Source organism: Excalfactoria chinensis, chromosome 1, assembly GCF_039878825.1.
Source record: "Excalfactoria chinensis isolate bCotChi1 chromosome 1, bCotChi1.hap2, whole genome shotgun sequence".
NCBI classification, from domain to species: domain Eukaryota; kingdom Metazoa; phylum Chordata; class Aves; order Galliformes; family Phasianidae; genus Excalfactoria; species Excalfactoria chinensis.
The window spans coordinates 112943985-112969352 of record NC_092825.1 but is presented as its reverse complement, the minus strand read 5'-3'; the positions used below and the strand labels follow the sequence as shown (position 1 = coordinate 112969352).

Below are 25368 nucleotides of genomic sequence, written 5' to 3'. Positions count from 1 at the left end.
AAAAGGAAACTGTATGTAGAGGTTTTCTGTTTCATTTATGTTGAATGACAGATGAATCTTTTAAACCTCCCAGCAAAAATGCTATTTGTAAAGGTATTTTAGTGAAGTGGATGTGATTTACTTACCAACAATTCATTCTATATATGCTTTAAAACAGTTTTCTATATTTGTGTGCCACGGGCTTTCAGAATAATAAACAGATATTGTTCAATGAAAGGCAAACTAAGTAATTTCAGTGTGTTTCTCAGTCTCAGACCTATCAGTTTGGTGAGGATTTTATAGAGCACTGGATTTATTTTCTAAAGTTTAAAAAAAAAAAATCCATTAAATACTTTTAACTGCATCTTGTCTGTTAAAGAAAACTGGACTTAATCTCTGGTTCAGAGGCTATGCTGGATCCCCTTTCATAAGCAATGCTGTAGAGTAGCGGCTTAACACTTAATTTCTTCTTTCTTTCAAGAATGTTACTTTAATATTGCCTTTTGGTGCATGAGCTCTTTTTTTTCCCTCTGTTTCTAGGGAAACTAAGGCCTATTTCCATGCCAGTAGAATATAACTGGGTGGGGGATTATGAAGATCCCAATAAAATCAAACGAGATAGTCGGAGAGGTAAGTGATCTGGATGTGCCTTGTACAAGGCATTATGGGTTTTATTGTGCTTCAATTGATGCCACAGGAGGCTGTGAATACTAAATGTATACATGAATGTAAGGAAAGATCAGACACATACTTGAAAGACATGTCTGAGTTTTCCTAAATTCACAACCATTGGTAATATCTCAGCAGATCCCTCATATAAAAGCTAGTAGATAATGGGATAACATTCAAAGGTAAGTGTGAATAATACAGTGAACAAGCTTGGGCTGAACATTCAAAGCAGGTTAACTTGTAAATGTATAAGAACACAGTCAATTATATTAATCTAGAATCTGTTTTTTTAAAAAAGATTATACATACAATCGTAAGTGTGCCACAGCTGAAATTTGAAAGTTTCAAGACAACATCAGAATTTATTTATGTGACTTTTCATAAAAGTTTTCATTGTCAGCAAAACTAGAAACCTGAAAGAATAATGAATTTTCCCTTCAAATGAAGATTCAATATTTTCTAGCTATATCCACCAAAAGCAAATAAGTTTTGCTAATTGAAGAGGTCACGAAGTCTTAAAATCGACAGCAGATCTTAGTAAGACTATTATATATTTTGAAAGGACGATTATGATACCTGAAAAAAATCATAATTATGCTTTGTGTTACTTTTCTTTTTACAGAAAATTCATTGCTACGCTATATGAGCAATGAGAAAATAGGCCAAGAAGACTACATGTTTCAAAGGAATAGCAAAAAGGATACTGGGAAAAAATCAAAAAAGAAAGGAGACAAGGGTAATAGTCCAAGTCATTACTCATTGCTGCCTAGTTTACAAATGGATTCATTGAGACAAGATGTCATTGGCACACCTGGACCGGAGACCACTTTGTACCATGTGAGTAAAAATAATATTAACGGAACCTTTTGCTCTATGCTTATTATAAGAGACTGTCGTGTTTTTGTAGTTGTGTTAAAGACTTTTTTTGACTGCTAACCTTGCACTGATTCCTGTTTTTCTGGCAAAAACTTGTTTTAAAGCATTCTGTTTAGAACCATGCCGTTACAAATGCAGGACACCTATAACTCTGTAACTAGAAGATCTTATGTTTGAAATGCAGTCTGGTATCTTTGTCCTGACTTATTTTGCCACTGATAGACAGTGAAGAAGAAGTTTGACTGAATATATTTTGACACAATATGCCACATTAAACAACTGAGTCACATTAGACAACTCCTTTACTGTAGCTACTGGAAAGGCCTGTTAATGGCAGGAAAACCTGTAATGTGGAATAGTGAAGCTATAGCAGACTGGGATATGATGTAGAATGAAACTTCTGAAACATTTGATTTGAAATGATGCAAATTCTGTGTAAAACTAAAAACACACAGCAACTCTTTCTCTTTTTATCTTTTCTCTCTCTCTCTCTTTTTTTTTTTTTTCCCTGAATTTCCTGGAATGGAAACCATGCAGCTTCCTCAGCATTTGGGTCACATCTGTGTCATTATCAGAGTTTCAGTTCTGTTTTATCTTTATTCATTATTTTGGAGGCCCTTGCTGCAAATGTTAAATAATTTTGGATTACAAAGTTAATGATGAATTCCCCTTACAATTCCTGGTCTCCTTCCTTTTGAGTTGTGTAGCCATTTAGGTATGCAGGTTGATATTTCATTTTTTGTTTGTTTGTTTGTTTGTTTTACTGTGATGGTTTTCTGCAGGAAAATCAGGTTTTACAGTTACACTGACTTCCACTCCTTGCTTCTACTGTTTTTATGTATGGCTCTGAAAAGAAAAATCTATGATTGAAAAGCTACCCATAACCGAATTGTTTTTGTTTTTGTCCTGTAGACAAAGTGAAGGGTGGGGAAAAAATTACCATGGTGATTCTTTAGTGCGTGGTTGTTGTTTATTAACTAAAAATTGTTGTCTGAAGGATGTCAGCTGATTCAAAGTGGGTTTCCTGTATTCTGAAGTGATCACAGCAGTATAGTAGTCTAGCATTTTCTTGACCACCAGTATACTAAATTTGCATTAAATTACTGGTTTTAGGAATTATGTTTATGACATAGGCCTGCTGTGATGATCAAAAACAGTGTAGTCAAAGGAGCATTTCAATAATGGCCTTAAAAAACTGCCTCTATCTCTATGTATAGAATGTAATTGATACAAACAGTATAAAAGAAAAAACAAAACAAAACAAAACAAAAAAACAACAAAGAAACCAAACCAACAGTGTCTTATATCTCTGAAGTAATCACCTCTTGTATCTGCTTACAGAAGTTTTTAATTCTCATATAGATAGTCCCTGCTCCACTTTGTTTTCTTTTGTTTTCCACTGAAGAAATCATTTCTAGCATACACTGATATCTAGCATTCTATTTTTCTTCTTCAGTGCTACTGAAGAAATACTAACATGGAGTGTTAATGTTTTTATTAAGCCAAGGCAAACTGTTTGAGCTGCTGCTAATCTAGTGTGCAATCAGGTGTTCAGACTGATCAATTACTGTTGATACAAAATGGTGCAGTTAAAAATGTCTTGGACCTTTGGGGCATAAGAAATGAAAGCTCTGACATAACGATTATAGTTTTTTAAGTTCATTATATTGTTCTGTATAGGAATTTCCTTGGTACATTGTGTTTTGTTTTTGTTGCCGGAAAATAATGTGGTTATTTAGTAGGGGGATTATGTAATGAGTCAGAAGTTGTTCTGTGTCAAGTTAATAATAAAGCCCCTATCCAGATCCATACCCTTTTCTTTTAATCTAAGAATAATGCTGCTATAGACAGAGAAGATTGCCACCTATAGCATGTAGCAAGGGATTATACAAGAAAAAGCAGCCTTGCTTACAAATTGTTTTCAAATGTACACCAGCAAACTTATTTTACTGCCCTTTTCCCCTCGCCCTTCCTGCCTCCTATCCCCTTACCTTTTCTAATGTACACTCACTTATTAACATAGGTATCAGCAATACCTAAAGAATTGCTTGTCACAGGTGAAACAACCAAAATGAGTTTTTTATCTTGTTGCTATGCTGATAAACAGTTTATTTAAAATTGCTTAACCCAAGAATTACATTAATTTATTGGTCACTTTAATTGTACTTGGAAGTAAATTTAGTTTATTAGCAAGAGGTACCCTTTGAGGATCACACATCAGTAACAAGTGGTTCAGGATCAGATACAGGAAAGAAATTAAGGGTTTGTTTCATAGGCATTTTGCTGAAGGTATTTTTCAGGGTCGTGTACACATGTACATGCATTACATTTAATGTCTCAGTTTTGCTCTAAATAAAAGAGGAATAAAATGAAAGTTACTTTTTTTTTTTTTTCCTGCAAATTCAATGAAATTTTTGAATGTTTAACAAACTTACTTTCCTCCTCTAGCAATGTATAACTCCTCATGTGATCAGTGTACATATCAGTGGTTTTTAACTCCAATAAATAATTTTAGTAGTTGCTGTGATCAGCACCTACAGAGAGCCATGCACTCTCTACTTTCCCAGGGAGGACACTGAGGCAATGAGTCTGAGGGATTCAGCAAGGGTTGTAATTTCAGTCTTCTTGTGACTTCTCATGAGGTTCTCATACGTTTGTGCCAGTTCAGTCCTGTGTGTTTGTTCAGCAGATCTGGTGGGTCTGCATTTGCCTGAACATGCAGAGTTATACTGGTTGCAGCAGTGATCTCACTGAACCTCCTGTAAATGAAGAACATTTGTTTATGAGTCTGTTGCAAAAATAAGTTTTTATCTGATGATGAGATAAATTGGAAATGAGGCAGTAACTTTTAAGAAAAATAAGTTGTTTTTTCTACTTGGCTGATACATGTTTCCAGATATTTCATGCTTCCCACCCACCTACCTAGTGAAAAATACAGGAAAATGGTTTTTATAAGTTCAATTCAAAATGTACGTATTTGAACGCTCTCAGTAGAGAGAACAATTTAACCAGACTCCTTAATTTTGAAAACTTGAACAGCTATCTTTGTCTAAGCTGTTGTTTTTCACTTACTCCTCTTATTCTTCTCTGCAAAAAGCCTAAAAGGAAAGAAAAGAAGGTACTTGAACATAAGGTGAATACATCTTTTATAAAAAATCTTGAATCCAGTAGGCATGTATTCATGAAACCTTTTAATTGTAGTATAGAGAGTGCGTGATATATGCATGAGTTCTCTAATAAAAGCGTGCACAAGCTACCCATCAATTTGTTGCATAAATCTTATGAATAGAAATGGTGTCTAATAAACACTATATAATGGAAGGCAGTCTACAAGAAAAAAAAAAAAGAACGAAGGAAAGATACGAGCGGCTTGTTATAATTGTAAGTACAGCGGCATTTAAAAAATGATAAATGTTTGGTTTAGATACTTGAGGAAAAAAAAAAAAAGCACTTCAAGGAAGAAACTGAAAATTCAATTGCACAGATTTTAAGTAGGTGTCTGAAATCTAGGATGCCATTACACCATTACGACAGATGGAGTTGGTACACTTTCTCCTTTAAACATTATGTAGTCCAACTACAGCGGTGTTTAAAAATGAAGGACCTCTTTTTTCTTCTCCCTAATTTCACATTATGTATAATCAGACTGTTAATTAATATAGAACAAAAGTCCAGCAGTTGGTATCACGGTCCAGTTTAACTCAAGTTCATGGTGAAAAATATTTTCCATAAATATATCCATTTTTTTTGTAAGCATTCAAATTAACATTGCTTCTTCTACATGATTTTTTCATTTCCATTTAAATATTTTATTAAGACAATACTGAAACTTGCAGAATGCCTATGGATGAGCAGGTATCTATTGTCATTAAAGGAAGCCTTAAACTCCTTCTTTAAAATAAGCTCACAAGAAATGATTGAAAAAACAATGCTTGCTGAGTTAAAGTTCATAAGCATTGGCAGTTGTATATTTCCAGCTAAAAAAACTCCCACTGTCCAAAAATTAAATGATGTTCATAAAGAGTTCTTTAAATAGTTCATGATTGTGAAAAATTTCAGACTATTTACTATCGTAGAAAGAATAATAAAGCCGTGTTTCTTTGTTAGAAGTTAGCTTTTTGAAGTCTAAGTACAATTTTATATCCACCTGTTTCCATTGTAAAGGTAGGAAAACACTAACTTCAACTGGAAGTAGCAAATATAGCATTAAAATTTCATGAGCAAAGGAAAGTTGTAAAACTGAAATATTTGTCACTATGTCTAGACTTATCAGAAATACTCTGAAGTTGTGCTCCAAGTAGATCCCTGGGCAGGCAGCACAGCAGGACAAGTCAATAGTCTGAACTGCTGGCATTTCTGGTCTCTTTCTAAGTATTCAACTGTTTGTAAAGATCCAGGCCAGCATAGCTGGACTCTGGTCAAAATCAAACAATGGGATATCCCTCTCTAAGGGTGACCAGAGCAGATACTACATTGACATCCTATTCTTCTGTATGTAATGCTGGTCCTATTCATTTTCTGTAGCCTTATGAGAATGAAGGAAAGCACTTTGGCCTGTTCTACAGCTTCAAGTTCTTGTTAATTTTCTCATCAATGAAGTAGAATCATCTGAAGTTCTTTTAAAAAGTTCAGAAGCAAAGGTGCTGGTAAAATTCTTCACATAGAGTAGAACACTCAATTTTGCTTCAGCATCATAAGCATCTAGCTTGTATCCATTTTTCATGTCAGCTTCCTCTAGTATAACTGAGCTATAGGAGAACTTCTGTTATAGGAGAAGACTGGAAAGAACTATAATTAAAAAATCACTAAGGGGAAAAAGGACAATACAAAGAACCAGAATGGAAAATCTAGTGTATACATGAAACTGGGTCTATTTAGTCTGGAGAAAAGGAGGCTGAGAGGAGACCTCATTGCTTTCTATAGCTACCTGAAAGGAGATTGCAGGTAGGAGGGTATCGGTCACAAGGAAACAGTCTCAAATGAGACAGAGAAGGTTTAGATTGGATATTAAGAAGAATTTCTTCACAATGAGGATGCTCATTGGAGGAATGCCCAAGGAACTGGTGGAGTAGCCATTCCTGGAGAAACTGAAGAGACATATGTATTTGGCAATAAGGAACATGTCTTAGTGCTGGGACTCAGTAGGTTAGGTTGATTTTGTAATCTTGATGATCTTTTCCAAGCAAAATGATTCTGTGTTTAAGAAGAATAGTAATTATTAGTTAATTGCAGAAACCAGTATGAGCCTGCAAACTGCACAAGTAAAAATCTGTACCAGTAGAGGTGACCCACTGTTTCACAGCTGCTTTGATGGCACTGTTGGTGAAATGCACCACCCTCCACCTTGCTGTGTTCACATCCACTGGTTGTTCACTATCAACATTAAGCAAGGCTCAGTGAATGTCAGTGGGTGCCATTTTTTCTTCTTGAAGGAATTCAGTGAAACAGCTTTGCTTCATCTTCACTTCTGTTAGGTCTCAAAAACCTGCAAAAATGAACTTGTGGCCAGTCTGTTCCATTGCTTGGCTGTTCACATGGTAAAAAAAGTTGGAAGTGAGTGGTAAAACAGAGATTTCAGTAGTAACTTAAATAGTAACTTGCCCAGATATAAGGCATTGTTTCTGTTGTAATGCTGCTGATTAACTGAAATAATCTTGTAAAGAAGTCTTAGTAATCTCACATTTGTTCTGGCAGTTCTAGATTTTCACTCATTTGAACTCAAGAGAGTGGATGTACAATGGAGCTTCTATGTTTGACTTCTGAATAAGCATACTGTTTGTGAAATAGTAATAGTTTATATCCTCAGGAGATTTTTAATTATTTTAAACATATGGAATGTTACCTGCATTCTTCCCAAGGAATATTATTCCTGTCAGTGGTGAGAGAATACTTCCATGTCTGCATTGCTTCTCTTTAAAAGAACTAGTTTGAAACTATGAGTTTTCTCTTTCTTGGGGAACTGGTTGCTAAAGACAAAATTGAAGGTACTGCATATGGGAGATTTTGCATCTATTCCTTTTTGCCCTGTAATTTTTGGAAAAATCTAGAATTGCTATCGCAGCAAAGCATGGTGGAGACTGGTTTATGGGTCATCATGAAGCACAACTGGACTCTTTCGTCGAACATTTTCTACTTTAAATTTACTCTATTATCATCTCCCACTTCTGACCATGAGGAAAAAAATGGCCTGTTATAATCTCTTTCTATGATGAAGCTGGGAAATTCTTCAAAAGTGAGAGTGCTGCTGAAAAGGTCATCTGGTCCAACTTTGCCAGTATAGATTTATCCCCTACTGCATATGACATAATGCTCTGAAAGCGTAATTTTACACTGTCAAGAGATGTAGATCTATAGACTAATAAATCCCCCAGCTTAGAACATTTCCTAATTTCCTTTTATATCCCTATTCTGTGGTTGTTGTTGTGTTTTTTTTCCTGTTATCTATTTCATTTAATCGTTTCATGTTGCATCCTGCCTTTATTTCCTGACAGAGGACTTATGCCTTTGTAGGTATTAGCATTGTTTATACACCAGTAAGCTGTATTAACTGTAGTTGGTACAATCACAATAGCACAGTTGAGAGATTTCTTCTAATGCAGAATAAGTGATTTAGTCCCTCAGTCACTCCCCTTTGATAGAGATTAAGCACAGAAAACTGTAGCAGAGAAGCATTTGTTAGTCTTTGCACTGAGGGGACCCAGCATGAGTTATTACTGCAATATTGTGGGGAATGTCACATCTATGAGGAGAGGGATCTAGGTCCTGACTTCTCAACTGGCTCTTCTCCATGCTACTTTTTGTACAAAGGAAAGATTGGGATTATGAAAGCAGTGAATCGAGGACATTGACTGGCATGCATCATTAAATCTGACATTGTAAAAATCTGAATGTTGCTTGAAATAAGGGGGAGCAGATGCTCCTTTCAGAGCACAGTTTCATCAGAATGCTTTGACAAGCAATGCAATTGCTTCTGTACCACTGATTGTTCAAAGTGGTGGTTTTGACTCAGCAGGAGTCTTTACCCCCTTCCTCTGCCCCACTTGCATGATGGCAGTCCCTATGGGCCTTGTGCTGACACACAAAGTGGGAAATTGTATGGTTATATCTGCAAGGAAAGTGGTTCTTTGCAGCAGCGTGGCTCCTGAACAAAAGCTATTTTATGAGGTGTTTCTGTTGTACTGGGAAGAATTGCCTGTTGCTTAGCACCTGATCTGTGAGTCAGCCAATCTGTCTCTGTTACAGCACCGCGGAAGGAAAAAACCTTCATATTCTTCATATAGTAATAACTGCTTTCTATTCTCTTCTGAAGTATATCCTTTTGTTTTCAGATTAACCCTAGTGCAAAATATTTCTAACACTAGTGAATGCTGACTTTAGAATGAAGTGTAAAAACCATAGTCATCACAGAATTAGGAAGACCTAAAGTTCTTTCCTTGCTTCCTGAGATAATCTTTCATGTTATGTTTAGAGGAAATTTTACAAAAATTTCAGCAGTGTATCCTGGAATGAACTATTTCTTTTCCACTTTAATTCATAGATGCAATAGAAGTGTTGGGCATGAATTTTAACAGAATGTGTAAGGACCAACATACAAATACTCTTTCTCACATTTTTCCATGGAAATGTACACTCTACAGTAGATCCTATTACTGTCCAACTGTAACTATTACTATGGCCAACACTGCAAGCTGTTCCTGGTATCATGGTGCAAAGAGACACAAAGAACTGCTTTCTGAAAATGTCATTTTAAACCTGAAGGGTACAAATACAGGGAAATATCCAAGCCTTGGAAATGGATATAACATGTTCTTAACAGTAATTTAATCAGTAGATAACATTTCCTCCTGATGACAAGTACAGATATTTCACTACTTAAAAAGAGCAAATTTGGCCTTGCGCGTTTTCTCTTCTAAAGATGGGCAGAAAAATAATTTGGTGGCTGTGTTTTTCATTTTCTCTGATAAGACTGTTTCTTCCATGTGTACCTGTGTTGCTCCTAGGATCACAGAGTGGCTTGGCTTGAAAGGGACTGTAAATATAATCTAGATCCAATCCCCCTCCCATGGGCAGGATTGCAAACCAATAAATCAGTACCCCATCTAACCTGGCCCTGAGTGCCTCCACGTATGAGGCACCCACAGCTTCTCTGGGCAACCTGTGTCAGTGCCTCACCACCCTCTGAATAAAGGATTTGCTCCTAATGCCTAACCTAAATCTCCCCTCTTTTAGTTTAAACCCCATTGTCCTACCACTACCAGACCACGTAGAAAGTCAGTCTCCCTCCTGCTTATAAGCTTCTCTATTGTGGAAGGCCACAAGAAGTTTTCCCCAGAGCTTTCATTTCCTATTTCGTCAAAATCTTTGCAACTTCATAGTCCCAGAAGAGTACAATTTTCTATTTTCTTGATTTTTCACCAAAAAGGTAATATTTTTGAAAGTCAGAATGAGTTTTCTGTTTCTTTCACTGGGAAAATATTATGCCTGAGTGCTAACAGAGAGTAAATTCCAAGAGTTTGTCTTCCTTGAAGCAGTTGTTTTCTCCTTCATTATAGAATGAATGTACCCTGCATCTTTCTCTGTCACACAGCAAGGCTGAGCAGTGGTAAAGAGATCAGGCAGGGGGATGATCAGAAGTTCCACCGATTGCTCCTACGAAGGGAGCTGTGAATATACTCCTTTTCATAATAAGTATATAGGTGTTGTAAGAAGAATAGAAGTTTGCTTGACTGGCTAGTGTCTTCTGGAGGGGCAGTATAAGTAATCCACAAAGTTTCTGGGACACATGCATAGTGAGCTCTTCTCACTGGTGCTTCATGAAAAAGAAAGAGGTACTGGAAAAAAAGAAGATAGTTCCGCATGAACACTGGACTGTTTTAACTGGCTGTTGAATACTGGAGAATGCTACCTGGGGAGTTTATGGAGTTTTTGTTTTTGGAGATAGTCAGAACCCAACTGGAGATGGCCCTCAGCAGCCTGCTCTAGATGGCTCTGCTTTGAGTTACAGGAGAGGATCTCCAGAGGTGCCTTCCTGCCTCAGCCATTTTGTGATTCTCTGACTGATCCATTCAGTGCAATGAGAGATGAATCTGGGAATCACAGTGGGGTAGAAATAAAAATAAAGGATTTGGTACTATTCTTTAATGGTTGATAATTAAGTTTATTTTACCTTCTTAAGTGAATGAAGTTGAAATCTACGCTGTGATGGAACAACTGATGCATCACAGTCTTTTGCCATGAATGATTAAATGTAGTTTTTGAGCCCTTTCTCTCTTTAGACTGCGGTAGGACATGTACCAAAATTACACGTCAGAGTAGATGCAGTGAAGAAGAATGATCTCAGAATAAATTATTCTAAGAAACAGCACTTGTGTAATTGAACTTTTTATCTTCATTTGCTTCAGGCAGCAATGACTGTGCAGTCCTTGTTCTATTGGTAGTAAAGACAGTGGAGGAATATGAGTATTCTTATTTAAGTCTGATATTGTCCAGAAGTTTTACTGCTTCCATATTGCAGTTAGAGTCCCATGGCTTAAAGACCAAAAGGAAAATCTTTCTTGTGTTCCTGTCAATATACAAACTGTGTGTGTTGTGGGGTCGTGATTGTAGCTCCAAAAATATAGCGACCCAGTCAGAGCTGTAGCTATATATGATGAGTGTACATCTAGTACTTCCTAGGTGTCTTTTGAAAGCTCCTTTGGGAGAGGAAAAGGTACAGGAATTAGGATCACTGGTTCTCTCATTAGCAGTGGGCTTTTTGGCTGCTGCCACAAAAGCTTTGACAACTTTTGCAACTACACATTCATTTAGCCTTAGCACTGAAACACCTTACAAAGAAATTCTATTATTTTTGCTTTTCTGAATAAAAGTAAAAGTAAGGAGGAAAACAGTGTGTGGTATATCATTCCAAGTTGTGAATTGGGGGATCAGTTCTTCCAGTGACTGTTAATGTGTCTGTGCCTCACCACTCATTTGACAGACCAGTGATTCACGCGTCTTTCTGTCAAGTACCTGCAATTTAAAAGAGAAATATCCACAGGATATTTATTACAGAGATTCTAGCTTTTTGACGTTATATTCTTTGTACTACAAAACCTCACTTCTAGAGGTCTACTCATATGTAACCTTCATACTGTGCTTTAGTGTTAAATGTCTTATCTAGAAACTTAGTGAATGTCGTTCTTTTAAATCCAGGTATGGTATTTTATTATAGAGTGTTCTCAAGAGCAAAGAGAGCTGTGAAGGGAAGGCAGAAGTCTGCATTACCACAGCACTGAAAGATCGATTTGATTCAATAAATTTTGCTAGTGGGAGGTGAGATTGAAGGTTTCAGGGCACTGTTAATCAGCTGTGATGTCCTTTGCCTATAAATCACTTTTGATTCGAACTCACTATGGATTTATGAATTACTCACTTACAACAACTGTTTTGTCATCAGCCTGTGACTTGAGTTTAGGAACATTTCTGTCTCTGCTTTCATAAATTCGCTGCTATGCTTTTGTATTATATTTTCTTGCAGATGGGTCATCCTGTCTATTGCATTTGCATTTTACCTATCCAGAAGGAAGCACTGCTTTTTGAATAGTTTTGTAAACTCGAGTTCTTGCAGCATGTTAAAAATAGTTTATTTGCAATTTAGTGCCGCTTGGTACCATTCCTAGCATTTAAATAGATGCTAAAATCTTGTATCCACAGATAAATTAGAGAATGTTGAATAAATGAGAGATTCAAAGTCCAGAAGTCAAGTTAAAATAATAGATAATTTGCAAAATATAAGAAAACAAACAAACAAACAAACAGAATGGTTTTATATTAATCACCAGTATAGTAGCATAAACATCCCACCCAGCCTTACAAATCAGATTTCTCAGGCATGATTTTATTTATTTATTTATTTTGCAGTTATTCTTTATTAGCAGTCCCTGAAGTCCAGTCAACACACAAGGCAATTCAGTCAAGCCTGTGACATATTTTTATTGGTTTTTGCCTTCCTGAATAAGACCATAACTTGGAGTGCAGTCCTTTCTTATCCCACTTTTTAGTAGATTCCCTGTTCAGTGTGTTTTTACCCTTAGATAGTTCATCTGATCCTTAGCCAGGATAACTGGCTCCTTCAAAGTATTAACTCATGCCTCATCTCTTCTATGAGGATGAAGTTCTGTCTGGCTCAGATTCATCTCTTGCTACAAAAATGCCTTGCAGATGCCCTGTGTGGACTCAGGTGGCTTCTAGACATTGCTGACAGTAATCTTTTCTTGTTTTGAGACCTAAACATAACAACATGTCAATACGTGGCTTGCTGTAAACAAAGTATTTATCTACTGTGAATGCAATTCTGCTGCTGATTTACAGCAGGTTTCAAACATCCTGAGGTCCCAGAGGTCTTCTCTCATCAAACATAGTTCTTGAAAACTATGTTTTACATAAGCATATATGAAAATAATGCTACCTGTCATTAGCTCTTAATGGAGGCTAAGCAATATGGCAAACTAAAAAGCATAATACTGTCATTGGGAATACATAACTATTAAGCATGAGTTAGATGACAGTGATGGGTAGTGTGACAATATAATATAAATAGACTTGAATTTTTCTATTTTTTCATTTTTCATTTCCAAAAGTTTTGGATTTCCATACACCAAGAGACTTGGTGCATGTGTCTCACACAGAGAAACATGGATCATCAGAACTGTGGAAAAAGAGCACAGTCGATGAGGTCAAGTTATTGAATGTGAGAGGTCCAAAAAAAGGCAGCACCAGTTCACTATTTTTTTCCAGATATCAGTTTCTCTATCTGCAGAAGAAAAGTTACAGTAAATAGAAATGTTGCAAGCTACTTTGCTGAAACTCAAGAAAGTTATCTTACAGGGACAGAGAGTGAAGTATTTGACTGGAAATAGTTCCTTAATATCTAAACTTGCAGCTTCAGAAAGATTGGGTTTGACCTGAGGTTTCAGAAGGAAGAACAAACAATAAAGATATTTACAATTTTCCTTCCAAATGAGAATTAGCTCAAACATAAGGGTTCTATTTTATTATTCTCATAACCTGTTTCTCACTTCCTGCTTTCCAAAAGGATTAAATGGAGAATCCTTGAAGAAACATAAAGAAACAAACATTTGAACGAGAACTTTTAGAGCCATCAAATTTAACACTAATTTCTATGTCTACTCCAGATCTTCAGAGAAGCTTCAGTTAGAATATTTTGTAAGAGAGCTATATTTTCTGTTACGATGAAGGATTCCACATGATTTTTTGAACATGTTTATGTTTTGGACGTGGGTGTCATGTTCTGTTGGTCTCAGGCACATATATGTTAGCTGTTAGTGAAGCTCTTATATAGGTATTAGAGGAATAGTTTGACTCCATTTCTTTGGGCTTCCTCAGATTTCTGAAAAAAACTGTAGCCCCAAATCAATAGTTTTGATAACCCTTTGTTATGCATTTGTCTTTTACTTTAGGTATCAACTAGAGTTTTCTAACTACTACTACAGTTTGAATTTTATGAAATATCCATCCCTTTTGATAGCAATTTCACACCAAATTAATATTGATCAGTTTATTAAGTTTCCTATTTGTCATGAAATAGAAACATTCATTGAAACTTAAACTATCTAATGTTTTTATTTAACTGAGTTTTTTATTATAAATTTTGATTTGATAGAGAGCTATCAAACTACTGCTAAGTAGTCCATAATAGTTACTCACATTTGAATATATTTGAATAGTTACTCATTTCTGAATGTTTACCATTTGCTCTCAGTTTCATATCTTTTCTGATCAAATATAAAGGAGTCCTGGTACTATTCAAGAAGCTGAAAGTAGGCTTTGAGGATGAGAGAAAAACCTTGAAGTCTCATTTCTTGATTTCCTGTAAGCTTTGTGTTGTACATACTATAATGCTGGCGTGTTAATGCATGCCTGTAGTTTTTTTCCAAACTATGCTTCTATTTGTGATTACTTTCTTGCTAAAGCAACCAATAAAATTACAAACCATTGGTGACCTCTTTTCTTCATGTGAACTTCCACCCAGAATTTTTTGACTCTGTAGCTGTAGTACCATGCTATAATCATAAAAGCACAGTGAAGTGTACATACCCCAGCGCACAATGCTATTTATTACTATGAAGTTGTATTGATGGGCATTCAAAACTCTGTCAACCATTTTGAAGAGTGTGAAAGTAAATAGAATCCACATAGCAAGTTTAATAATGATCATTTGCAGCTGTTATGGCTCATGTGTGCAGAAGGAAATCTCAAATGCCTGGTGAGAAATGCAGCCAAGCCCTCAGAACTGGCAGACTGAAATACTATCTAGAGGAAGGCTAGCACCTTTGTCACAAAACAAAAAAGCAAAAAAACCCAAACCACGAAACACAGAAACAGTAATCCCTATTGTAGATTTTTTCTTTCTCTTGAAATAACATGCACTTTGGTGGCTGCTGATAGGGAAGTTAGATATATAGTTATATAACTAAAATGTTTCTGTGATGTTCTGTATAGACGTGTTTTTTGTCAGAGGATTTAGTTTAGGTATATTATCAAATACAAGTTCAAGCATTACATATTATAGAAGAAAATTACTGAATTTAAATAACTGAAGCTCTGGGTACTCAAGAGAGCTTTACAACAAGTGTCGTCTTTATTTGGGTAATGGAAAGTTTTGCTAATTGTATTTTGGGCAACAGAAGAACGTGCCATTCAGAATTTGAATAAACAGTTGCAAATTTTCTTCAGGAATGAAAATTTCCATTTGGGTTGTTAATCTATTTCATCTTTTCAGTGGAAGTTTTGTTTTCATTTATCTATTTTTTGAGTTAGTGACAGTTTTCTTTAATATAGAATGCTATTTTCCATTTAATGTTATGTTTGCTTTCAGAATTAGTAGGAGATGAGTTCTTGGAAACAAGGACAAGATATATGTGAAAATAGTTGCTCAAAGCAGAACCAAAATGTAGTGTACATGTGTTGAAATCCAGCCTTGTGGGAGGATAGGTGATTGAACATTGTAGTGCAGTAAAATCGCTTTAGTACAATTGAATTTCTGGTTTTGGTGTGAATCCATATTTTTAGGATTTGTGGTATTAAAAAGTGTTATTTTTATTATTTTTATACTTGTCACATCACAGATCTAAGCTGTAAAGGGGGAAACACTATGATGGTCAATAGTGGGACAAGTCACTTCTATCAACCAAATAGTGTGAAGCCTCCCTATTTGGTTGGATCTAGGCTGCAGATGACCTCAAAGAACATGTTAGCATTGGCTCCAATTTCAAAATAAGTCTTTCTCTGAGCGGGATGTAAGACAAGAGCTCTTGAAGTCCCATACATTCTCCATTGTTCTGAGATTCCAAATGGCATCAAGAAAGTGGCTTTATTCATTATCTAATAACTGTGAAGAGGCTGCAGATAACATACGATGATCTCCACAGTAAACATTTTTAGATTTCATCCTCACTTGCTGTAGTCTTGGAGTTGTATATAGTGCCATATCATGAATGGTGTAGACTAATGCATACTGCTTATAAATATTCTGGTTAAAAACAAACAAACAAACAAACAAACAAACAAACAAACAAAAAAACATTTCCCAGGACAATGGTTATGGCCCCAAGCTGCCAGAATGCAAGCAGCATTTGTACAACACTCTCAGACACAGGGTTTGGATTTTGGGTGGTGCTGTGTGAAGCCAGGAGTTGGACTCAATGATCATTGTGGGTTCCTTCCAACTCAGGATTTCCTTGTGTGCTCATGAGCCATAGAAAGAGAAAAATAAGCTTTTGTTGTTTTTTTTTGTATTGATATGTCGGCCAGACCCTCTACATAGAGAGGTCTGCTGCCTCCCGGGTGCCCGGGTTAAGGATGTAAGGATGAAGCTTCCTTCTCTAGTCCACCCCTCTGACTACTATCCCCTATTAATGTTCCAAGTTGGTAGTGATGAGGTAGGCAGAACTTCCATGAGGACTCTGAAAAAGGATTTCAGAGCTTTGGGGCGACAGGTAAAGGGTTCGGGAGCACAAGTTGTGTTCAACTCTATCCCACCTGCTTCAGGGAAGAATGAGGGATTCAATATAATGGGCCAACAGATCAATACCTGGCTCCGAGCTTGGTGTGCCCGGCAGGGGTTTGGGTTTTTTGACCTTGGGTTCCACCGGTCAAAAGGGATCTTAAGGAGAGAATTGGGTAGGTTCATCCAGAGGGCTTTAAACTAGTTATGAAGGGGGGTGGGGCAGTAGCTGGGGTCACCAATATGGAAACTGCATGCAATGTCCCTGTGCTTGCAGGAGAGGGGTATGCTTCTAAACCCCTAAGGTCTTGGCCCTTGGTGAAGGAGGAGGATGACTTGCCTCCTTGTAGGAAAAACACGAGGGCTGGTGTTAAGCTGGTGGCTGTGGAAACGCCTAATAGTAGTCACAAGGCTATTAGGGCTGCTGCTGATCGCAAGGAGGCCAAGCTCAGGTGCCTTTATGCTAATGCACGCAGCATGGGTAATAAACAAGAGGAGCTGGAGGCCATTGTTTGTTCAGAAAATTTTGATATAGTTGCCGTCACTGAAACATGGTGGAATGACTCCCACACATGGAGTGCAGTGATTGAGGGCTACCAACTTTTTAAAAAAAATAGGCTAGGTAGGAAAGGAGGTGGTGTAGCTCTCTATGTTAAAAAAGATTGTGAATGCGTGGAAATCAATAATGATGATGACAGGGTTGAAAGCTTATGGATCAGAATAAAAACCAAGGCCAACAATACCGATGTTATTGTGGGAGTTTGCTACAGGCCACCTACCCAGGATGATGAGGTGGATGAGATGCTTTATAGGCAATTGGGGGAGGTCTCAAGGTCACTCCCCCTCATTCTGGTGGGGGATTTCAACTTCCCAGACATCTGCTGGGATTACAATACAGCAGACAGGGAACAGTCTCGGAGGTTCCTAGAGTGTGTGGGAGATAACTTCCTGACACAGTTGGTGAAGGAGCCGACGAGGGGAAACAAAACTCTGGACCTGCTGTTTGTTAACAGAGATGGTCTGGTGAGGGATGTAAAGGTTGGAGGCCGTCTGGGACAAAGTGATCATGAAATGCTAGATTTCTCGATCCTTGTCGAACCGCGGAAGGGAGTCAGCAGAACTGCCACCTTGGACTTCCGGAGGGCGGACTTCAACCTCCTCAGGACTATGGTTGAGAGGGCCCCCTGGGGAGTATCTTTGGAGAGTGTGGGAGCCCAGGAAGGTTGGGAATACTTTAAGGAAATTGTCCTAAAGGCGCAAGAGCTGACTGTCCCAAAATCGCGAAAGATGAGCCGACGGGTGAGGAGGCCGGGCTGGCTGACCAGAGACCTTTGGCTTGATCTAAAGAACAAAAAGAGAGTTTACGGTCTCTGGAAGAATGGGGGAGCTACTTATGAGGATTACAGGTTTGTAGTGAGGCTGTGCAGGGAGAAAATTAGGAAGGCCAAGGCGCAGCTAGAACTGAGTTTGGCTTCTAAGGTTAAGGAGAATAGTAAATGTTTTTATAAACACATCAATACCAAGAGGAAGGCTAAGGAAAATCCCCATCCCTTGTTGGATTCTGAGGGCAACTTGGTCACTGAGGATCGGGACAAGGCTGAGGTACTTAATACCTTCTTTGCCTCGGTCTTCAATAGTTATGCTTGTAACTCCCTGGGAACGCAGCCCCCTACACTGGTAGACGGGAAGGGGGAACCAAAAGAGCCTTGCGTGATCCGTGATGAGATGGTCCTGGATCTACTTAGAAAGCTGAATGTTTATAAGTCCATGGGGCCGGATGGGTTGCACCCTAGAGTTCTGAGGGAGTTGGCGGATGTGGTCGCCAAACCACTATCCATAATTTTTCAGCAGTCTTGGCTGACTGGGGATGTCCCGGTGGATTGGAGACTGGCAAATGTGACACCTATCTTCAAAAAGGGCCGGAAAGATGATCCTGGCAGCTACAGGCCCATCAGTCTCACCTCGGTGCCTGGGAAGGTTATGGAAAGGATAATCTCAGGTATCATCATGGACGAACTAAAGGTCAGCCATGGGATCGGGCCTAGTCAGCATGGGTTTATGAATGGTAGATCCTGCCTGACTAACCTGATTTCATTCTATGACAAGGTGACCCGCTTAGTAGATGAGGGAAAGGCTGTCGACGTGGTCTACCTGGACTTCAGTAAGGCCTTTGACACTGTCCCCCATAACATTCTGGTAGAGAAGCTGGCTGCCCGTGGTTTGGATGGGTGCACGCTCCGCTGGGTGAAGAACTGGTTGGATGGCCGGGCCCAGAGAGTTGTGGTCAATGGAGTGGAATCCAGTTGGCGGCCGGTCACAAGTGGCGTCCCCCAGGGCTCGGTGCTTGGGCCGCTTCTGTTTAACATCTTCATTGATGATTTGGATGAGGGGATTGAGTGCACCCTCAGTAAGTTCGCAGACGACACTAAGCTGGGAGGGAGTGTTGATCTGCCTGAGGGGAGAAGGGCACTACAGAGAGACCTGGATAGACTTGATCGATGGGCCAAGGTTAATGGAATGAGTTTCAACAGGGCCAAGTGTCGGGTCCTGCATTTTGGTCATAACAACCCCAGGCAATCCTACAGGCTTGGGGAGGTGTGGCTGGAAAGCTCCCAGACGGAAAGGGACCTTGGTGTGCTGATGGACAGTCGGCTGAATATGAGCCAGCAGTGTGCCCAGGTGGCCAAGAAGGCCAATGGCATCCTGGCTTGTATCAGGAATGGTGTGGTGAGCAGGACTAAGGAAGTCATCCTGCCCCTGTACTCAGCATTGGTGAGGCCTCACCTCGAGTACTGTGTCCAGTTTTGGGCACCTCAGCACAAGAAGGACATGGAGGTACTGGAGCAGGTCCAGAGAAGGGCAACGAGGCTCGTGAAGGGCTTGGAGAATCAGCCCTATGAGGAGAGACTAAGGAAGCTGGGGCTGTTTAGTCTGAGGAAGAGGAGGCTGAGGGGAGACCTTATTGCTGTCTTCCAGTACCTGAAAGGTTCTTACAGTGAGAGTGGGGCAGGTCTATTCTCACTACTGACTTGTGACAGGACGAGGGGAAATGGCCTCAAGTTGCGCCAGGGCAAGTTTAGGTTGGATATTAGAAAGAACTTCTTTACAGAAAGGGTGGTTAGGTACTGGAATGGGCTCCCCAGGGAGGTGGTTGAATCGCCATCCCTGGATGTGTTTAAAAGCTGCTTGGATGTGGTACTCAGGGATATGATTTAGCAGAGGTTTGTTGTTGTGGTATTGTTTTGTGGTTGTTTTTTAAGAGATAGGCTACTGGTTAGGCTGCGGTTGGACTTGATGATCTTCAAGGTCTTTTCCAACCTGAGTAATTCTATGATTCTATGATTCTATGATTCTATGATTCATCATATGATGTAGTAAGAATTTTTACTATTCAGACACTATAGTGTGGCCATTTCTTGGTTTCAGCACAAACATAATTTGTCTATCTTTTATGTACAATTAAAATTCAAAATGATTAAAATTGTGTTAAATTAAATGTTCAGAATGATTAATTACAGAATTCTTTAATTCACTGGAGTGATGATGATTATCTGAGTTCAAATTTTTTAACAGCAAAGACCATAAAATGTGTTAATATGCACTGCTACTTTTAATAAGCTAGGAACTTCAGGAACAATTTCTGTCCTGTCTTATTTCGAAGACAGTGGGTTTTTTCATGGGATTGGATCAACTGGAGAGGAATACTTTCAGTCAAAATCCAGTTAAAAAAAATTAAAAAATAGTTTCTATTTCAAAATATTGATTTGTGAGATTTCTTCACTGTTGCAATTTACCATAAATTAATATTAGACTCATTTCTAAGCAAAATATTTGATGTCCCAATGATCATCATGTAAATGTCTTTAGACTAAAAGCATCTAACTAAAGCAATTATGTCTGGAAGATCATAATTAGACCATTTGTTACAAATGCAAGAGCTGCATAGCTTCGCTATCATAGGAAACAGAGGTATGTTCATTTTAATTAATGGAATTAGAAATGAGGGACTATTACACAGAGAATTTTCAGTTAATGGCAGATTAATTTGTGGTCTACATTAGTATTCTTAACCAGGTGCTTCTTTTTTACGGTCTTATGAACATATTACCTTTTTACAATCAAAATTGACACCTTTTTGGCCTTGAAGGCTATTGGCTGAAGTTGTTACCCAAAGATGACTTCATTGTGCACAATATTACAGTTCTTTTATGTTAGCATGTGGTTGAATACAAGCATTGCATTATCTCTTTTGCTTTTATTTTCTTCTAGACATTTCAGCAATCTTCTCTGCAGCAGAAAAGTAAAAAGAAGAACAAAGGTAAAAAATAAATTTCTTTTCATGTGTTGATAGGAAGAGAATTGCAAACATCAGTGTTTACATATGCCAATACCTTAGACCAACTAGAACTTGTTTGCTCCAGTCAAACATGTAATTCAGTTGAATGGAAATAAATATCGAGTTCCTTGAACATTATACTGAGAAGCTATTAGTCTGCTATGGAAGTCTTATAGTAGCCTGTTACCTTATCACCATACATCTGCTACTGTTTTATTTTATTTTATTTTATTTTATTTTATTTTATTTTATTTTATTTTATTTTATATATATATATATAAAATATATAATAATAATATTAATATATATAATATATAATAATAATATTAATATTAATATTAATATTTACATTTTAGCCTCTTTGGGGACAAGGCTGTTTTTGCAGCTGTATCCATATAATGCCTTACTGTGGTTGTTACTCATTACTTAAGCTGTCTGGTAATTATATCATGGTGAACTGTTTTCCTTTGATTTAGAATTACAAAGGCCTCAGGAAATGCTGTGCTGCAAAAGGTTCAAAGAGAGGTTTTTGAATACCAATTAAGTATTTATCTAGTTTTATTTCACAAAAATACTGAACAATTAGGAGCCAGGTGTGAAATATATCAATTTATATGCTGTACACCTTAATCTGACATGAAATAATAATTTGTTGAAAATGATAAATAATTATTTTTCTTACTTCAAATATTTTGCCTTTCTTTTCTCAAAAGTATCTATCTTTGTTGCTTTTTTTCTTTTTTGACACAGCTTTAGAATATGAACTCTGTAAGGTGGTGAACACTGATTTGGTTTTGTTTATTTTTTTTAAGTTGTGGTGTCTTGTGTAGAATTTGTGGTCCAAATAAAAGGTTTGTAGTAATTTAGGAACACAATGTGGAGGTTAAAATTTTTCTGTAATGTTGTGAAGCAAATTTGTAGTGCTTTATACCTTACTTGTTGGCATAGGGGACAAGTCAAATGCTTTCGCAACAACTTGTCATTTTCAGCTCCTATTCCTGGTAAAAGCAAAAGACGGATCTCCTGTAAAGATCTTGGCCGAGGAGACTGTGAAGGCTGGCTTTGGAAAAAGAAAGATGCTAAGAGTTATTTCTCCCAGAAATGGAAAAAATATTGGTTTGTTCTGAAAGACACATCTCTCTACTGGTATATCAATGAAGAGGTAAGCATGTATGCTTACTGTTTCATCATGTAACCCGTGTAGTGCTAATGCCATGGTTTTGTGGAAAGCCAGTGCTTTGAGTGCTTATCTGTGCAGATAGATAGCTTTACTCACCCAAATAACTGCTCTCATGTTACCTAAATTACCACTACGCTCATATTTCCTAAATTACCACTAGAGTCTGGAGAGAATTAATTTTCAGATTTACCCTTTACTACAAGAATTAAAAACACACTTTTCAGTGTCCTGCACTCACCATTTTAGCATAAATCTGTCCTCAAGCCATTGAAAGGGAAAAGTAGTTTATTTAATGTTGTCATTCAAGTTTAGTCATGAGAATGTAAACTTTAATGATGTGCTGCCTACCGTTCCTTGTTTATATGTGCTGGTGAGATCACCAAAAGCTCTAGCAATTTCAGAAGATGCTTTTGTTTTTTCATTTGTTTTCTCCTGCCATTCCTTCTCTGTAGCTTTTGTTATGATTTCAGGGCTCGCATATACTGATATTAAGAGCACCAAGCAGCCCAACTGAACCATTTACAGCTTTGATTGTGTGACATGTTTTGCATTTGTACAGGATTATTTATATCAGCTTAAGCAGAAAAGCTTTTTGACAGTGAGGATAAAACCTTAATTTTTAACTCTACTAGTATCCTCAGATAAATCCATTACCAGCATGTGAGTGCACTCAGGCTTGGACTGCTTTACTTGTTGTTTTAATCACTGCAAACATTTATGCACAATATTTTTTAAATGTCACAATCCCAAGCTTCTCCCTGAGTAGACTGAGTAGATAGAAGGCAAGCTGTTCTAGGAATAGAGCTCATTTTCCCACACATTCACTCCATTTTTGCCTTCATCCCACTTTTGTGTCAGTAACCCTAACTCCCTCCTCCGCATCATCCCTCCTGAAGATACTCTACAAGGTCATCATCAGACTAGAAACTCATAAGTACTAATACAATGACTAGCCACCAACTAGACAAGGAGGTTGGGGAACCATTGAGCCATGTGTAGCTTTCCTTTGGAGAGAGCAGTGGTCTGAGGTCCTGTGTCTCCTCCCTGCCCTGGGTTTCCTTGGCTTTCTGGGGCTCAGCTATTTTTCTGAGACCTCAGCTTCCTCACCAACAGATTCAAAAGCTGGGAGGGTACAGGGAGGCCTCAGTGACAGATGGGCAGATAACTTAAACATGCTCTTGACAATTGTTTTTTTTTTCATTGGAAACCATGCAAAAAAGAAACAAGTTTATTATAAACAACTTCCTTTCCATTTTAAAGTTCTAATGAAGAACATCTTACAACTTTGTACCTCCCACAGAACGACTCCAGTTCCACTTTTATATGCTGATCTTTGCCATTTATTTATTTATTAGAAAAAAAAAAGAATAGTCATATAGACTGCACATGTAGCAGTGGAGATTCTGAGACAGAAAGATATAATCCTTTGGAATTCCTTTAAATATAGTTGTGTCTTCTTCAGCTTCACTCTCATTATCCTGTATTAATTTCTCAGGCAAAGTCATCAACAGTCAAAGAAGAGAGTGTGTGGTACTGATGTGTCAGTGGCTTGTAATAATTCTTTCAAATTGTGTGAAGTCAATTGAGGTTGAATGTCTGATAAAACAACCTATGTGCATGTCTTAAGAGGACAGAGAAGATTACATGTCTTATCTGTGTGATGGAAAGAGATAACAAGTAGCTGCAGTGACACTGCATATCCTAGTTGTGTTATTGTATAAGGATGAGAAATACCATTTATTTGAATTGTTGTGTTTTGGTTTTTTTTCCACTATTTTTTTTTCTGTTCCTTACAACAAGCTACATTTCTACTTGCTAATTAGCTCATCCTCCCCTGAAATTAATTAATTACAATAACTAACTGCCTGCATACATTTGGTCATTCTGTATATTTTCAGATGCGCATTCAACTGTGAAATTGTTCGAGAAAACTGGGTATTTAAAATGATATTTTACACCAAGGGATCTTACAACTTTGGCAAAAGTCCCAGTGACTTCTGCAGGAGCTTTGCCAGAGCAGAGCGTACATTGGTATTGCTTATATAAGAAGCAGGCAAATGCAAATGTCTTTTTTTTTTTTTTTTTAATGTGGATTTTTATTTTTTTTTTCTGACACCTTTACAACAGTACTATTTAGAACTATCTTTACAGGATGAAAAAGCAGAAGGATTCATCAGTCTACCTGAATTTAAAATTGACAGAGCCAGTGAATGTCGAAAGAAATAGTAAGTATGATCAAAAATACTGCAGTGATACAATAGGAGCTGTACAATACCATAAAAAAAGTGAAACAAAGGAGAATGTTCTTTGAAGCAGCGACTTAATGGACTTTGTTACAGTGATCATTTAGTTATATCTCAGAATGAGTTCATACAGAACAGCTAAATTCAGTGTGGTTTCTGTGTGTCATCTTTCCTAAAGAAGAATGGTGATCTTTGTGCTGGTTTTTCATTTCTCTGTGAATTTTAGTCATGGTGGTGGTGGTATTTTTTTAACTTTCATTTGAGTTAAGAGTAACAAGGCTATTTACTTGCTTCTGTCTCATTATTATTATTTTCCTAGTTTTCTGCTCTCCTCTCCTTTTCTGAAGGGAAGGTTGTTATTTTTATTGTTTGAAACCTGGCCAAAAATCTATCTTTAATGCAACTGCAGATTAGTTAGCATGATCTCAAACTCTGCTGGCATATTATATTGGTTCTGAGGCAGACTAAAACAAGGGAATGGCAGAATGGCTTGATCTACAGTATGACCTAAAGCTTTAAACTTTCCTACTCACTTATCCGTTTGCTGGTATCCAAATTTGCACCATTGCCAGAACCCATTTTTCATTTAGATGCAAATAACTATATATTAACTGATATGAGGAGTGAGTACTCACAGAGGTGTTCTTAGAGTCATTATCGTTGTAAACTTTTTAGCTTGGCTTCTACCATTGTTTGTTGGCTTTTTATCATTGTTTGACTGAAGTTTATCAACTGTGGAATTACTGAAAAAATGTAGAAAAGCCACTTCAAAAGCAAAACAGTGTATCTTATTCAATTAAGAAGACACTGATTTTGTACAAGTTGGTCTACATAGCTCTTCAGGGTGATTGCTACTCTTCATTATGATCTCATAGAACCAAATATAACAATTGCATTGAAATATCAATGTGGTCTTACTGTGTCCTTTGTCCTTGGACTGCAACACTAAAGTGTTTTATTTGTATGTTTTGTTGGGGCAGCAACATGAAGTCAACCTATTTCTCAGAAATGCATCCTGCTTAAATTGTTTTTTACTTGATTTGGTACCTGATGGATAGCAGAATGTAAAATGTGGCTGTTA

At 37.5% G+C, this 25368-nt stretch overlaps 1 protein-coding gene across 6 annotated transcripts in view; it reads left to right on the top strand.

The window, feature by feature from the left end:
- The window catches only part of CNKSR2 (connector enhancer of kinase suppressor of Ras 2), a 209885-nt gene that overhangs the window by 130344 nt on the left and 54173 nt on the right, over positions 1 to 25368 (top strand). For all 6 annotated transcript variants that reach the window (XM_072328345.1, XM_072328334.1, XM_072328325.1 and 3 more), the window contains 5 exons: positions 520 to 609; positions 1271 to 1485; positions 20798 to 20846; positions 21854 to 22026; positions 24196 to 24269. In XM_072328345.1, coding sequence (XP_072184446.1) covers positions 520 to 609; positions 1271 to 1485; positions 20798 to 20846; positions 21854 to 22026; positions 24196 to 24269 — 601 coding nt within the window. The remainder of the gene's footprint in view (positions 1 to 519; positions 610 to 1270; positions 1486 to 20797; positions 20847 to 21853; positions 22027 to 24195; positions 24270 to 25368) is intronic.